The 16,875-nt window shown below is 38.5% G+C and overlaps 2 protein-coding genes across 2 annotated transcripts; both read right to left on the minus strand.

Moving 5' to 3' along the window:
- Nucleotides 1-390: 390 nt before the first annotated feature.
- Nucleotides 391-15,345, minus strand: LOC139130017 (protein mono-ADP-ribosyltransferase PARP14-like). The gene is made up of 14 exons (XM_070695733.1): nt 15,206-15,345; nt 14,314-14,556; nt 13,530-13,751; nt 11,646-11,757; nt 10,990-11,124; nt 10,686-10,751; nt 10,124-10,294; nt 9,535-9,723; nt 8,731-8,918; nt 8,486-8,563; nt 5,671-6,034; nt 4,883-5,031; nt 2,373-2,550; nt 391-2,093 (listed from the first exon to the last, which is right to left on the minus strand). Exons 2-14 carry the CDS (start codon nt 14,521-14,523, stop codon nt 1,732-1,734), a joined length of 2,424 nt encoding a protein of 807 aa, XP_070551834.1. The 5' UTR covers nt 14,524-14,556; nt 15,206-15,345; the 3' UTR covers nt 391-1,731.
- A 298-nt stretch (nt 15,346-15,643) lies between these two features.
- On the minus strand, nt 15,644-16,757 carry LOC139129303 (macro domain-containing protein LIC_13295-like). Its single transcript, XM_070694940.1, has 2 exons — nt 16,655-16,757; nt 15,644-16,143 (listed from the first exon to the last, which is right to left on the minus strand). The coding sequence occupies exons 1-2, from the start codon at nt 16,755-16,757 to the stop codon at nt 15,644-15,646; spliced, it is 603 nt and encodes a 200-aa protein (XP_070551041.1).
- Nucleotides 16,758-16,875: the final 118 nt, after the last annotated feature.

Raw genomic sequence — 16,875 nt, forward strand, 5'->3', positions numbered from 1 at the left:
TAAATACTACTTTAACATTTAATTCAATAATTACAGTTTTGATGTTTTCACTAGAAAAATTGATAATTACTAAATGCTTTGAGTGAACCCTCTCTTCGAGAGCACATTCTGTGACTTTTACTGTTCATCTTATAATCACAAAATAGATCCAATTGTGTTTACAACAAACGTTTGTCGTTCATTTTCGAGAGGCGAACTACCTAAGTACCAGGCAATGCCCCCGTTAACTTTTTTCCAACGTAAATACCCTTTAGTTCAGATATTTTGTCTATTGAATTCTCAGTCAGCACACATCAGGAGCTAGACACTCATTAGCTTTGCATTAGCTATTTTATAGCTCCTATTCATATTCATTCCTCTTCCATGAAGAAAACAAATTCCTCATAACGATTGTGTTTTTGTACCAGCATTCATTTATTGACTTATTGATTTACATATATGTTGATTTATCTATTAATTTATTCACTGAGATATTTTCTGTTGCATTTACTTTTGTGAGTTAATACACATAACGTGAGGTGTGTATACCTCATATGAATAGCCTTTGTGACGTGCAACCATTGATTGTGATGCAAGGATGAATGAATAAACTATAAATATGGTACTTAACTGATCTAGGTTAACTTTGAAATCTCAATGTTTGAATGCAGTAAACAATGTAAGGCAACTAACATGTGACCTTTAATTTTGACATAAAAGTTCTTCAACTATTATACTATTTTGATTGATCAACAGAACGCCCTCAATCGGGACACGTCTACAAGAAAGGAAGACAAGCATGATATTAGCATTAATTGCAATGGTAAAGTGGTATGGTGTACTGTTAAGCAATGAATATATTTCTGTAGTTGACTTCTTATCTAAAATTCTTAAGAATAGATCCGAGTGGCTCAAACAGCATTTTAATTTCATGAACGGTATTTTAAGCCTGTTGCAAGTAATATGTGATATAACGGTTGCAAACAGATCATCAATTAAGTGAGTTACGAACATTAAAGCAAAGGAGAGCTGCGATTTTATCATGATGAAAGCTAGCAAAAGATATGCTATTGTAACATATGATCACATCGCTGTAATAATCCCTCTAAAAGGAAGTAGTTTAGTACATTTAGTTAGTTTGTTTATCTAAAGCCTAAATCCACCGAGAATATGCCAGCTGTCGCTCTCAGCTCACCTGAGTAATGCTCATCAAAATCGATGAGTTTTGAATCTTGATTTGATGATATTCACCTCGTATGATGTACGGAATCAATTTCAATGACGACACACTGACTTGTTGTTTGTTGCTGGAATATGTAGAGTTATATTTGGATTATCTTTTTGTGATGAGGTCTGAAATGTGTGATGAGGTCAAGCAATGTAGCGCCGTGTGGATTTTAAAATGGATCGTGTAGGTGATCGGAAGCCAGTGCAGCTATTGTAACAAAATGTCATGAGACTTTGAGTTTGAGTTTGAGAAACTTAAAATACAATATTTAGTTGTGTTTATGGTTCCAGATTGACGTCGCCTTCATTTTTTCACTTGTTTTTCTGTTAAGAATATCGTTCGGTATTTGCTTGTTTCGATTTATTATGGACTGAAACGTGAATGACGTAAACATGTGTATTTGATAGCAAATCTATCGACTACGTATGTGATCAATGTGGTTCGCAGTCGTATTTTCATCACATTTTGGCAAAATAATTTTGTCTAAAACATAAACAGAAAGTTCTGAAGAAAGTTACACGAGTTTAAATATATGTAAAACGAAAAACAATAAACCGGTAACTCTTGTTTGTTATGTAAATGCTGACATTATTAAATGAATCATTTAAAGTGATCAGATACTCTGGATAGGCCATAGCATCGTTGAAAATGACAAATATGGTCGGGTTTGCAGTGTTATCCACGACACTGTCGTAATAATCAGTAGGATTGTTTGGATTCTTGGATGGAGGAACCAGCATCTCGCTTCTACCCCGGGTGTATTCACCAGTCAGCACTTTGCAGAGGTACATGTGCTTGTGACCGTTGGCGTCGCGCGGTGAGAAAGTGTCCGAAGAGGAGTAGTTGGCGTTGAGGGCGAAGTAACATCCTCGTCCGTACGCAGCGGCTGGAGGCGGAGAACAGTGAAAATCAGTGAACCACGAAAGTTGACATCATTCACAAATGCATATATTGTGTCCGATTTATTCATGCAAAGGTCGTTTATGCAAGATGTCACAGTCTTCTAATTCGTGCAATCGGTCGAAGGTTATTTAAAATGTACACAGTCAAAATGGTAACACTGAGGAAAATTATTTCTCGCATACAAACAAAGGGCTCGACGCGGACTAAAAGGACTGCATTCTTTGTGCGCACCCATATATCATTTTGTAGTGTCTACACCTACCATGTTTTCCCGCGAAGCTTCTGTTAAAACCCTGCGCGTTGATTTTAGCACATGTGTCGAAGGATGTACCATGGTAGAGATTTCTCTCTATTGTGATTCCAGGTTTGCTTTTATGTTCCATGGCCTGTCTCTTCAGCATCACTTGTCGATACAGTTGCTTATTCTGGATTCGTTGTATCTGTCAGGGTAAAGTAAATGAATTGTTCTCAGTGATCGAATCAATAGAGAAAAGCTCACAGGCCTACATTATTACAAAACTGTATTAGTAATAAGTACAAACAATAAAAATATTAATCCATCAGGTTACTTACGAGAATAGATTTATGCTACAATTTCCTATGACATTAATGTTATTTTATTTCAATATATGAACATGCCTAAGACAAAATGATACGTCTAACTACCCCTTCAGAACCGATTACAACTGAGTTGAAAACTTTTACAGTCTGATCTATGTAGATCAAATTATTTCATCTGTTATTAAGCATTCTATTTAGCATTCAGAAGGGAAAGCATGACTTATTTACCAAGTGAAATATTTTGAGCCGAAGATATCTAACGTTTGCTCAAACATAACTCCAAATGACCTGAATGAAAGAATAAATTAATTTACAGAGTGAGTACGGAGATATAAAGCGAATTTTCATCATGAGCAAATCTTATAAAAATCGTCGTAAAATTATACGTACTTGCATTAAGTACACATATGCATCCGGATATACATATAGCTATCTACCAACCTATCTATACACACATACCAAGCCACGTACGCACATCCATCCATCCATCCATCCATCCATCCATCAATCCATACATACATACATACATACATACATACATACATACATACGTACGTACATACATACATACATACATACATACATACATACATACATACATACAAACATACATACATACATACATACATACATACATACATACATACATACATACATTTATATATAATCCCATGGTATTTTTCTCTGTTTGACGTCATCGTATACGAGTGTTTTTCTCGGAGCCGTACAACTTCGAGCCGAAGGCGAGAAGTTGTGCGGCTCCGCGAAAAAAACGAGTATAAGATGACGTCAAACAGAGAAAAATACAATGGGATTATATATTTATCACATGAACAGTCTTCTTATTTTCTTTTGACGTAGATGGATCAAAATTATCGTAACAAATTGCATGAATTTCGTCGCGATTTGTGTTTTACTTACGCGGATTACTTTCATTTAAAGGGTAAAGCGGCCCGTCACCCAGAAGATACTTTCATTCATAAATCCCATCAAGCTGAAATTTGCTACATGAAAGGGTATCTCCACCAACCAGACGTACGGATTCGGTCACGTGAACGTGTCAATCATTGTCTCGCGCTGTACCGATGCCAAGGCAAGTTGGCCATCGGCGGACATAGCTTTCACCGTGCTAGCGACGGATAACCATAGTATTCAGAGTTACTTAGAATATTTACAATTATATTTATGAAGTAAATGAGACGACACGATCGAAACAGTAATTCTCATTCTCAGATATGCCGTGGCTTTCAAAATATCACACAAGTTTACGACCTTTGCGAGCGCGAAAGATTCCGTTCGATGACACACTTATTGCATGTTGTGCCCACAACCACAACGTTGCCGTCACCGCACCGGTCTCTGCCGGTGTCAACTCGTCAATCCCGATCTCGGTCATCAATGTTTTCGTCTTACGAACTTTGATGTTTGCATTGACACATATCTCGTCCATGGATACATCCTAATTTTGTTGACGGACTCTGTTTTGAGTGTTGTCTGAGTCAACTTTCGAAGTACATGGGATTCCACAGCGCTGCACACAGCTCGACAGCTTATGTCTTCACTACAGCATTATGCCGCGCTGGAAGTTTGATTCCGAGCGAGAATTTACGGAGTTTTTGTGTGATTAAGGAAATTGATCGTTGTTAGTCGAATGACTTTAGGCTTGTGCCTCCTATGTCGCTTTCCCGAAGATTATACTATACTCATTTATTCAGTGTGAGGTGTAGGTTTCGGTTTTATCGCCAACCGGGATCGATCGCCAGGTACGACGTCCACACGACTCGACTGGAGCCGCGACGTTACTGAGCCATTAAAATAACGATCGTCGGTATCTCCATTCGATTCTCGGGAAAAACTATTGTTTTAGCGACTCGAAATTTCGTTGGACAAATATGCCTTCTATGTTTCCATGTCTGGATTTATCGGGTCACCTTTTTGTAAAAATAACGTGCGAGCTAGCACGGCATCGCTCACAACAAATCTGTTCGTGTCGCGACGCCTGAATTCTCATGAATGTATGAACGGTACTATGTACAAAAAAAGTTCCGGTTGATGACGTACAACAGGGGTAATTCGGATTTCTTATCCGTCCTGTTCTACGTCACACAGGTGGAGATTCGGGCCAGTTCATGTGATAAACATACATACATACATACATACATACATACATGTGTGTTCAATTGTATATGTGTGTGTGTGCTTCTATATTACCTCCACAATTTCTGTAACTGTTGGCAGCATCGATTTCTTGAATCCATCTGCTATTCTGGCGTATTCCTGACTCGACCTGATGAGGGGGACTTGCTTCACTCCCTCAGAATCATACATGGTAGCCCAATGCTTCGGCAGTGAAATACCACCTGTAAAGACAACTTAAATTAATTTTATGACTCAACAGCCTACAGTCCGATGTTATATTCTGACGATAAACAGCCCGTAACCTACAAAACGCTAATGAAATGTTAACTCAAAGCACTTGGTGGGCTGTAAACAGATACGCCTTATCGAAACAAGGATGTCCTTTCAGGTTCTACGAGATGCCTGTTGAAATAACATGCTGATAAGTAGCTGAGTTTCAAAACACATATTTGGGGTTGTTTATATCTGGTAGAACTCACTTCGGGATTCAATATTAGGACTCTACGAAACATTTTGGTATACCACTTGTCAGAGCTCATTTTGAAGCTCCTAGTGTAAATAAAGTACACCTTTCACATTTCGTGAAAATCAAAAAGTTAATTAATTTTTCCAAGAGTTAACGCAGGGATGGCGTTCATTTCGGATTTCAGTGTTTCGAGTAATGTTGAATAATTTGTTCCCTCCAAAATTTTACATGGTGAACCCTAATTTGTATTCTTGATTTAAAGAAAGAAGACTGAGGTTTAAATTTCCCTTATCATAATTTTGAACAAAAGTTAAACTCATTCAATTATGAGATGCGTCCTACCTTGACATTAGAGGTTATGATTTTGATACCAATTTCACTTCAAAAAACCTACCTTCTTTTAAATCTCTTCTGACAGGAACCTTGGACTCGTCCGTCAAGTCGATCTCTGTCATGGAGTCGAAACAGACAAGGTACGAAGAGCCATCCAATTCAAAACATACATCCGGACTTTTGGCCTGATACTCTTGCTCGATGTAACCAGCAACTTCATCCTCGTACTCTTCAAAGCCATCCTCGTTCCAGTACAACCACGCTACGTTCTTTGCCAGCGCCGTTGCTGCAGCCTCACGCCTGTGGTCTTCTTGTACTCGTTTGAGAAACTCAGTTACTTTGTCATTGAGTGTCATTACGGCTTCGGGAGTTCCTTTCAATTTGAGTCGACAAACGCGACCTGTGTCTATTTTTTCAACCTGTGCCTGAATTTGGGAAACAGAATGGGTAGTAAACATACATACATACATACATACATACATACATACATACATACATACATACATACATACATACATACACACACACACACACACACACACACATATATATATATATATATATATATATATATATATATATATATATATATATATATATATATATATTATGCGTAATTGAAATATTCATTACAATGTCTATAAGCGATGTTCTCAAAGAACGATCTCGAGCAATTTTTTTTCGTCGTGTTTCAAAACATACCACTGGTCAGTTTTTTCACGTTTGTATATCTTGCGACAGTTTTTGGCTGTAGACATAATTGACATGTCAACTGTCAGTGACTAATTATTCAACCCTTTTTTCATATCATTCTTTGTGGACGTTTAATTATGGAAGTAAATCCTTGAAAGTTTTCTGGGGGGGGAGTTTGAGCAAAAGTAAGTCATTCATTTCAAGGCGCGAACTACCTTCAAATGTGCAGTGTACAAATTCTTCAACCTTTATAAAATGTGTAATATTTAAAAGAACATAGGGCCAATTCCCTATAAGCTACTAAAGACGTGGAGAGTGTAGAGGATGTACATAGCATAATACCAGATATATACTGAGTGCAGAGGTCCTTTTGCAATACAACAGTGTATTCTTATGGCAGAAGAATTGTTTCAGTATGGCTCATATTGACCCCTATGTACACAGACATTAATCTTTAGCCAGCATAGAAAACTGCCATTTATACACATAGTGTCTTTGCCATCTGTCTTTTACACCTGGTGGACACTTATACAGGCAGATTGACAAAATTGCTATCAGATGAGTAACTTTTGAGAAACACAGTTTTTGACCAAAAATGGTAAAAATTGCCCCAAAAATACAAAATTGAAGATTTCATCATAATTTCAATACTTCACACAAGGATAACCCCGAAGTATCTGTATACAAAATATCATAGCTATCAAACAAGTAGTTTTTGAGAAACAATGTTTTGACCAAAATGGCAAAAATTGCCTCCAAAATACAAAATTGAATATTCCATCACAATTTCAATATATCACACTAAGATAACCCCTAGGAACCTGTATACCAATATCAAAGCTATCAGATGAGTAGTTTTTGAGAATAATTTTTTTTACCAAAAAGGCAAAAATTGCCCAAAATTTCAAAATGGCAGTTTTCATCATCATTTGAATATATCATATTTTGACATTCTTATGAAACAAATATCAAAGCTATAAGATAAGCAGTTCAGATGAAACAAATGACCAAAAATGACAAAAATTGCCATAAGAATACAAATTTGCGTTCTTCTGCACAATTTGTACAAATTGAAATATGTCATTCCTAGAGACCTATATCCCAAATACCAAAGCTTTCTGACCAGTAGTTTTGAAGATTTTTTGACCAAAAATGACAATAATTGCTTTAAAAATACAAATTTGCATATTTCATCTCAGTTCGAACAAATCTAAGTGGTTAACCTAGGGACCTGTATACCAAATATGAAAACTGTCTGACTAGCGGTTATGAAGAAAATTTTTTACAAAAACAGCTTTTTTGAGCTAATTTGCATTTTTCGACAATATCAAAAAACAAAAAAATGGTAGGTCATAATCATATGTTGCATCTACACAACAAATATCAAGTCTGTAAGTACTATGGTTCTGAAGATATTTGAGTGGACGGACATCTTCACAAACGGAAATACATACATACATACATGCATGCATGCACACATACATACATACATACATACATACATACATACTGACATACTGACATACTGACATACATACTGACATACATACTGACGCCGGACGCCGGACGCATATCCATCCCAATAGCTTCTATAGTCTATAGTCCATAGAAGCTTAAAATGATAAATCATTCATATAAGCTCTACGGTCTTTGTACAAATATCACTGCTGTATCTACATTTTGACGTTCCCGCAATTGTAGCGTTTTGGTATGTTCAGACACAACTACTGCATAGTGCAGCAGTGATGGTGAACAATACCCCTTCCGCGAAGTATCGCAGTACCGTCAACACAAATCAGAACCCGAAGTAGATAACGATTCAGAGAGAAGTGATGGCGAGTGACGACAACAAGAAGAATCAATGAATGATCTATTGATGAGTCAAAATTTGCAAACGTTACGAAAAATGACAGATGTTGTGTTTTTGAATAACGACTCAAAAGGTTTTCGCTCGTTGGTGAAATATCGCTAGAAGGAAAATTGAAATTGGTGTCGTTTTATAAATTTACGGAAAGTGAAGCATGGCTTCAGTGAAAATCTTCAGAGAATGGCATAATGTTGTATACCATTACTCCAAAACCATGAATTAAACAGCCAGTAATTCCTTCCCCCTCCCATGGCACACCACCCTACAACACACCAGCGAGTAAATCATATATTTATTACACATACTCAAACCTTACCTGTACAGATAACGCCAGTTCACTTATTTTAGTGATTTCTTCATCTGTCAGACTACCAACATCACCGTCTTCAACAACCTATGTGATTTTGACAAAGACGGACTTTACTCAGTGGAAATTCAACATGGAAGTAAGGCCAAACAGGCCAAAGTAAAGTAAATGGTTTTATTAGCAGTGAATAAAGTTTTAAGTAACATGATGTCATGATACCCTACTAAATGTCAAGGATTGAAAATTCTTTTTACCTTTTCATAGACTTCCTTTTCGAAACACTTTTGCAGCTTATCAAAGGCAGACTTGACATCATTTGTCGAGCCAGCGTAAATGTCAAACCAGACCACGGGCAAGGGCTGTAGTTTTCTTTCTGGAGCCTGAGTGTTCTTTCGGTGGAGTTTTGGAGCCATATCTCTCCCTTTGGATGTGGTAAATTTCCCTGTATTATGTACAACATCAGAAATTAGACATTCATTTCTGGACCTTTCAAATAATCTAAAAGTGATTCGATTAAGGTAGGGGACACATAACATATATGCAGTTTACCCTTTTTGAAAAATATTGGCTGATTTTAGCATGCTTGTTTTAGTGTGCTTCGAGGTAGCAATGTTTCACACAAGCAATGATGCTATGAAAAAGTTGATCGAATATATAGGTAGAGTAAAATGTAGAAAGCGCCTCAAAAGTGAAAGTGAGACTCAAATTTTTGGCCAACCTTTTTCCACCATTCTCTCACCAAATCAGGATGAAAATCAGTGGTCACCTTGCAAAGTTCGGTACAACCGACACAAATTAACGAAATCCCTGTATTAACACTTTTGGGAAAATACAATTTTCGATTTTCGAAAAAACTAGGACGCTGACAATTTTTCTTACGGTAACCCCGACAGCTTTCAAATCAGCCGCCACAAGTGATAGATCAGAAAAAAATTGTAAAAAGTATTGAGAGTCAGAATATGCGTCCCCGAGGCACATTCTGCCTTAAGTCGTTTAATTGACCGTATGGGATATTTTCCACAAATAATAACCTTCTAAGATTTCGCTTAAATACTTACTGATCTTCCTCTTCACTGATCTCGAAACTGATGGTTTACAGAAATCCTCCATTGCCTTCTTGAATACACCCATCATAGCATTTTCGTAAATCACGATCCGAACTCTGTTGACTGTCTCCAATTTCGGAGAGGCCTCAATACTTTCAAATATTTTCCTTGAAATTTCCTTGGGATCCTTGCCAAGTAACCCTGTATTGTTGTTCAAAGCATTACTTAATTTGAAATCACATTCCCTTGCAATGATAATATCTATGACAGCATTGCCGTGTCTTTTAGGAGAGATTGTAACTAATTAAGCCGTACATGTTCTCGATACAATGCGAGAACCTACTTCGGGCTACTCAAGATCTAGTCTGTTGTACGGTCTGTTGTATTTCAATTCAAGATATCAAAACTTGATATGGGACAAGAATAACGATATGCTAACGATATGTTAGCCTGACCGCCTGACCACTGTGGCGTGACTAAAGGTGTTCATGGTCAACAGCAACATATCACGTCAACTTTTGAAACTTTTTAACACCCTCACATCATATGATTGAATATGTTTCATGTTGAACAATAGCACAAGCATTGTAGCTGGCCTTACCTGCACCTATCGTTGGCATGACAATTGTAGAGAACTGGCACATGTCAGCTAGTTTTAAAACTTCATGTACACTGTCTTTCATGTTGTCGTGATCCGGCACAAGGTGTATTATTTTCTTGCATTTCAGATTACCAGCACTGGTCAACACAACTCTGCCCATCCGTTGCCTTTCTGAAATATGAAATCGAAGATAGAAGGATGACAGGCAAATATTTGCATTATTTTTTCATTCATATTATATTCATAGGAGCAGAGAAATAGATCATATAAGTTATGGATTCCAAAATTTCACTGCAATGAGTCACAAAGAGGCCGAAAATATTCCCAGTAGCACCACTGTTGGAACACAATGGTCGACAATGTCTGACAGCAAAATAACCTCAGTTTATTAGTGCAAATAATCCGTCAGTGAATCGGTCAGTCCGTCAATCAAGCCAGCATTGATGTAACGTGGAGAATAGTATCACAAATCAACAATTGTGAAGTAAAATAAGTCTACATAGGAACAAAAAAGCAATTATAAGATTTGCAATTAGGTGAGAAGTTGAAGAACATTGCCTACCAAATGTTTTGAGTTCCGCTTTCACATCAGGTCCCGCTGCTCTAACGATTGCTTGAGATACCCCTCCTGAAGAGATGACGATGTGAAGAATTTAATGTAAATTTAAAGTGATCTACTTAATGTTGTTACATTTAAGAATAATTAAAGTTTCAGGTTTCATTCATTAGTAAGGAATAATTTCATATTGCAGCTATGCACTGCCCTGTGTGCAAATGAGAAATCGACAAAAGAGTCAGTTATTCAACTTGTATGATGGAAGAACAAAAAGAAATGCAAGTGTGAAAACAGGTTGGGAAATACCTACTGTAATATTCCAAATTGCTATTTGTGCAGTTCACCATTACATCAGCTGATTGCTCGCAAATATCCCCTTGAACGAGTTCAACATGTACATTTCCTATCGTCAAGCTGACGTCATCATAGGAAATTTGGTTTAATTCTGCCGAGAAATAATGGCGACCGCCAATTGTCATGATATGGGTATTTAAAATTTTACCATGATTCCCTAAATATGACTTTTACATAGAAGCAGCTAGAATGAACGCATGAATTGTATTACGATACGAACAGTGAGAAAATGAAAATTGAACGGTGGCAACTGTACCAATCCATAATGCGCCAAAAATAAACTCCCAACGAATGCGAGATAAAAGACATATTTAGGTGTGATATTTTAGTCTATATTGATTATTTGATGGAAAGTAAAATAGCCATATAAAACAATCATTTGTTCTGAAACTTCGCTTTGAAAAGATACCAATCGTCTTTTTATATGTAATCGAAGACAGTGTCCCCAACACTTCACAAAGATAATCGTTAATCGAACTTGGTTGACATAAAACGCATTGTCGTGAGTAATGAACTCAAGCAAATAAACGAACGAACGGGGAAACTATTGAGAGGATGAATGGATTTGTTTACACCTAATCCAGTACAAAATGAATGAATGAATAAACCTACGATTTCTTGGGGTGTCTCTCGAATAAGAGGGAGTTCCATGACTTTCGTCTACCCTTGACTTTGACTGAACTTTTGGTACGGACTGGCGTTTTGTAAACTTCTGTTGAAAAGCCTGTAAAGAACAAAGGACAAAATGATAAAATAGTCTCTTCATTTGCTTTTCAATGTCTGAAGGATTTCTATAATTCCTGCATATTACTCGTTGTCATATGCCAATGCCCATATCGACCCATCCTTGTTATATCAGTTTGTTATATTTTTCTATGAACGTCGATATATGCGCGATAAACGTCATCAGTTTTTGTGTGCTCCTGAACTACACCTGCTATTTGATAGTAAACACACTGAACAAACAAGATGACTGCCGCTCTCCCCTTACAATGTGGTTGTTGCCGATCATAGTTTGAAGGGTTTTGAAGAACAAGAATATTTCCGGTAGTTTAAAAGGGAATAATAATTTGAATGTTCTGATGTTGTCTTGTGGCAAACATTTTGACAAAACGAATAGCACTTCATGGACTAATTTGTCGACTGAAGAATGCCCCATGGTCATATATCCCAGGGCCATTCTTTATTTCGGTGAGGGTCAGAGCTTAGAGTTAAGGTTAGTGGATAGGATTAGGGTTAAGGTTAAAGTTCAAGACTCGTGTAGGGGTATTTGTGCTTTGGCCGCTAACCGTAACCCTTAGCGGTAATCATAGCCATGTATCGGTTAACATGTACCTCCTTGGCGTGAAAGTGACTCCGCACACACGACACCTGCTGGCATGGCACCTATCAGTGTTGCAGACCAACTGACCACAACTCTTCGCTCCGTAGGAAAATCGCGGCAATCGAAATGAGGAGAGTTTTTAAGCAGAGGAGAGTTTTTGATCAGTAATGATTGTAATAACATATTGCACCATGAAAAGTTCTTCCCGTGTAACTAGAGGTTTGAGTCCCGCTATCTTTTCTTGTGACGTTCATAGAGATATAGAGGAATTGTTGCTCGTGGTGTTGACTTCTATGGGTACACCATTTTGTTTATGAATGATATGTTTCGCATATAAATATTTTCATAATTATGCGCATGGCAATACGAAAAAAAATTCTCAAAACTCAAGGTTCTTACTAACAATTGTAACATTCTATACATGGGTATATGATAAATCGGTTATTACACAATCTCGCCCTTTCCTTGCGTCGTATGAGCATTCGTGCTGCGTCAGAAACTCGACTTCGCCTGGTTTCGGATGCAGCACAAATGACACTCATTCGACACAAGAACAAGTGATCACAATTAGTAGCACCCATTCGTGACCTTATCATGTGCATATACGCACCCTTGTATGTGTGTATCACATACTATATTTTATTGTATATAGTGTTGAACAAATTCATACCAAAAGAGAATTCACTCTCTGGGTAAAATCTTTCTCAAATCAAGACAGAATTCATGTTAACTTTATTTACCACCACTGGGATACAAAGGGCCTTCCCCGCCGCGTTAGAAGGTTGTGACTTCCTTGTTCAATAGGTTTAGGCTAAAGTAATTAAATTCTTTGTTTTGCGTCCACTCAAAATGGGAAAAGGTACGCGTCTAAGCGGCTGAAAAACACACACAAGAAAATTAAACAATGTAATTTGATTGCAGCAAATAAAAATTTGTAACAAAATTTTTAGTTCAGAAAAGCTAAGCGGTTATGTCCTAAAATTTCCTATTCAAATACACTGTGTGTGTTTTTCATGAAAACCTTAAAAACCTAAGCGTGTGGGGACGCAAAACAAAGAATTTAATAACCATGGCCTTATGTAATCGGTAACAGGAACAAAGTCGGAGAAATCGACCAACGACACAAAACCTCGCGAAACAAAATGATAGTCAACTGAAAACTGAGTCCTTACCTGAATGGTAGGGTGGTCCTTGTCATATACAACTATGCGTATGTCGGTCAGAGAACTGTTTGGATTCCTCTTGCTGAAGTGAAGACTTTCCTCTATCATAATATCGGCTACTCGGTCCCTGGGGTACGCGTGTCCACCGGTGCCGATGGCTGGGAATACGATAGATTTCATACCAGTCTTGCAAGCAACTTTGAACGCCTCCCTCAATATATCACTCACAACCTATAATAAAGCGGAATAAGTGCAAAATGTTATATCTACATCTACAGTTTCGTAATGTAACTCCTGCGAAATAGGTAGAAATAAAAACCTCGTGTGGTAAAAGGAGCACAATTTCAACTTTTAAGAGAATTGGACAAATTTATTGAAAGAAAACAAGTCAATTTTCCCTTGTACTTATCCTAGCTGTAAGCTGATATTAAACTGAAAAACAAAGTATTGTGTAAAGTAGACACTGTTATCGTTGATTAACGACTGCTAGTCTGAACTGAAAGAGCAAAGAATCGTAGTAAAAGACAAAAACACTTGTAGTAAGTATAAAAAGTGGCATGTTGAATGCTGGAAAGTATATTAAATTCAAAGTAGAAACGGTCAATGTCAGTCTCGGATGTTTGTAACACTAGAGGGAAAGCAACATTTTTGAAATTTCATCGAAAATTCAGGCGATGCGCACATTGCATGTTCTACCATGCAAAACTACTCTCTCTCTCTCTCTCTCTCTCTCTCTCTCTCTCTCTCTCTCTCCTGAAAATATGAGTGGAAGGCAATCCCTTCCCCATCTTACCTTTTCAGAGCCATTCCTTCCTGTAGTCCATGGGCCGCAGAATACGTGATAAATTGACTTGCACTTCAAAGCACCCCCTCCAGTGACAAGAATTTGCCCGACGTCAGGATTCCCTCTTCGCCTTTTCATTTCGTCTATTTCTCGCTGTATCACTACGCCACCGTCTCGTAAGATAGCTTGTGACACTCCGCCGCCAATTCGCAAATCCATGTCCCTTCCAGTGGTGTTAACGATGACGTCAGTCTAGATACATAACAGAAATTTAAGACGAGAGATTTTCACCACCTAAGATATCTTTAATAACCTTTTTCATGTAAAGCAAATCAAACGACGAGTAACATGATAGAAGGTGACCAGAAAGACGTCTGTGCGATCCCTATTCGATTCTAATCTACCTCTTAACGTTTGAAACACTTGACATTTAATCGTGTGGACAATTTATTCCTTGTTATCTTTAACTTTGAATGATGTTTTATTCCACCTGACTGAAAGAGATTCGACGGAATCAAATCAGACGTTGGTTTGGTGTAGCTGTGTCGATGGCTTGGGAAGCAGTCTTGTTCTGATAATTAGGGCTGAGAAACCAGTAACATTTTCGTGAAAAATCTCGAAGATGCTAAAGTGAGTACAGTCTTCAGTTATCTAAACAGTATGCTTCGCACTGAAGAATTTAGTTGCCGACGCATACATGAAGGAGTGGAATAGCTTGGAGGTAACCATTTGGCCATTTTTAGCCGACGTCCCAGGTTAATAGTATATAAGAGCTACCCTGATAATGACTCAAATATTCTGAAAATGCCTAAAATACCAAGAAATGACAACAAAAAACCCCGACGTCCACCAACACGACACGACCTAGTCCACCAAGGTAGGTAAATGTAGCTTGACTTACCACCTGCTTGGTAATACTGCCCTTAACCAAGCGAATGATCTTTCCTTCTGGTGTGGCTATTTCACATCTACCTAGGTCCACTTTACCATTTGTGGTGGACTGCAATTATTTGTAGGCCAGTCTGCACGTTCTTTCCTGTTTTGTTGCTGACCTGCGAAGTAAAGAGGGCGATAAGAAAGTCGTCCTGGACTGTGCTAAGCGATTGCGATCAAAGTTACAGCACTCTGGCTCGAATTTGAGTCAGGGATGGGGCCGATTGGTTTTAATTTGCGCGAACGTCTTTCGCAGAGATTTGTCATCAGAGGAAAATGTTCGAACCTAGCTGAGATATTTGTATGGAGTCATAAGGGATATGACATGAGTTACTGACGCATAACGCGATTGCCACAGCTTTGAGTGGAAGAAAACATTTCTGTTGCATGTGAGAGACTAATCATTTCACAAGGCTACTCTTTGCTGGAATTCTGTTAAATGCGAAAACTTACCCTGGGTGAAGACATTGCTGTGTCCGCAATACCTCTCCAGTGCTTTTCTGAACATGCTACAAACGCCATCACTGACATCAACCAGGTACACATCAAGCAGCTCGGTTCGATTCTGGAAGTTGTACACCTGCACTGCTTCAACGATAACATCCGTGCACACGTCAACCGGGAAGCCGAAAATTCCGGAGCTGATTGCGGGAATGGCAATCGACTTACAGGCCCATTTCTCTGCCTCCCTGAGGCTCTGTGAGACAGCATCGGCGAGAAGTAATTTCTTTCCCATGCACTGCTTTTCTATGTCTTTATCCTTGCCAATGTCCCATCTTGGGCCTACGGCGTGGATGACTCGTTTACAGTGCAGGCGGCCTGGAGCCGTTGACACTGCCTGGCCATCCAATAATTTTCCCCGTTTTCTGACGATCTTGTTGCTTTCTTCCTGGATGACTTTTCCTCCTGAAAGGAAATGTTGATATCGATGAATAAGTGTCGAAATTTAGTAACATCACATGGAGCAAGAAACATGATTTCCATCGATCCGATTTTGCGTTTCCGCTCAAATCTCCACTTTTGTAATTCTGGCTTACTATTTCCGTCACTGGCATATGGTTCACTTTGAATCTGTCCCTTCGTCTGTGAATGCACGCCTGTCTTCCTCAGTGAGCCACCTCTCTCTCTCTCTCTCTCTCTCTCTCTCTCTCTCTCTCTCTCTCTCTCTCTGTACCTCTCTCTACCTCTCACTGTTTATTCTTTGCTCTGTCTTTACCTCTGCCCTTTATCTGACCGTCCTTTCGATGCTCGCTGTCTGTCTGTTTGTCTATGATTTTTTTATCATGTTTGATAACTTCAGAATACTGCATTTATCTGACATCATCAAATGTACTCGATTCAAGAGCGCGGCGATTGAAATGTGGTGGTTTTTGATAAGCTGTTTCTAATTCCTATGATGTTTTGTCTGGTCGCATACCTGCATCCACTATCGCTTTGGCGAGTCCGCCGCCATGATCCAGCTTGTCATTGGCCGGGTTTACGATAGCATCGACCCACAGCTGAGTGATGTCTCCTTTCATGACGAGTACCCTTGGTCCAGCGCGCAGTTGCACCTGGCAGACAGTGGTAAGCCTGGAGTGCGATCTTTGAGATGGCTCTATTTCCTCCTCAGGACCAGTCTGGTCATCTCTTGACTGA

Source organism: Ptychodera flava, chromosome 3 (assembly GCF_041260155.1).
Source record: "Ptychodera flava strain L36383 chromosome 3, AS_Pfla_20210202, whole genome shotgun sequence".
Classification (NCBI taxonomy): domain Eukaryota; kingdom Metazoa; phylum Hemichordata; class Enteropneusta; family Ptychoderidae; genus Ptychodera; species Ptychodera flava.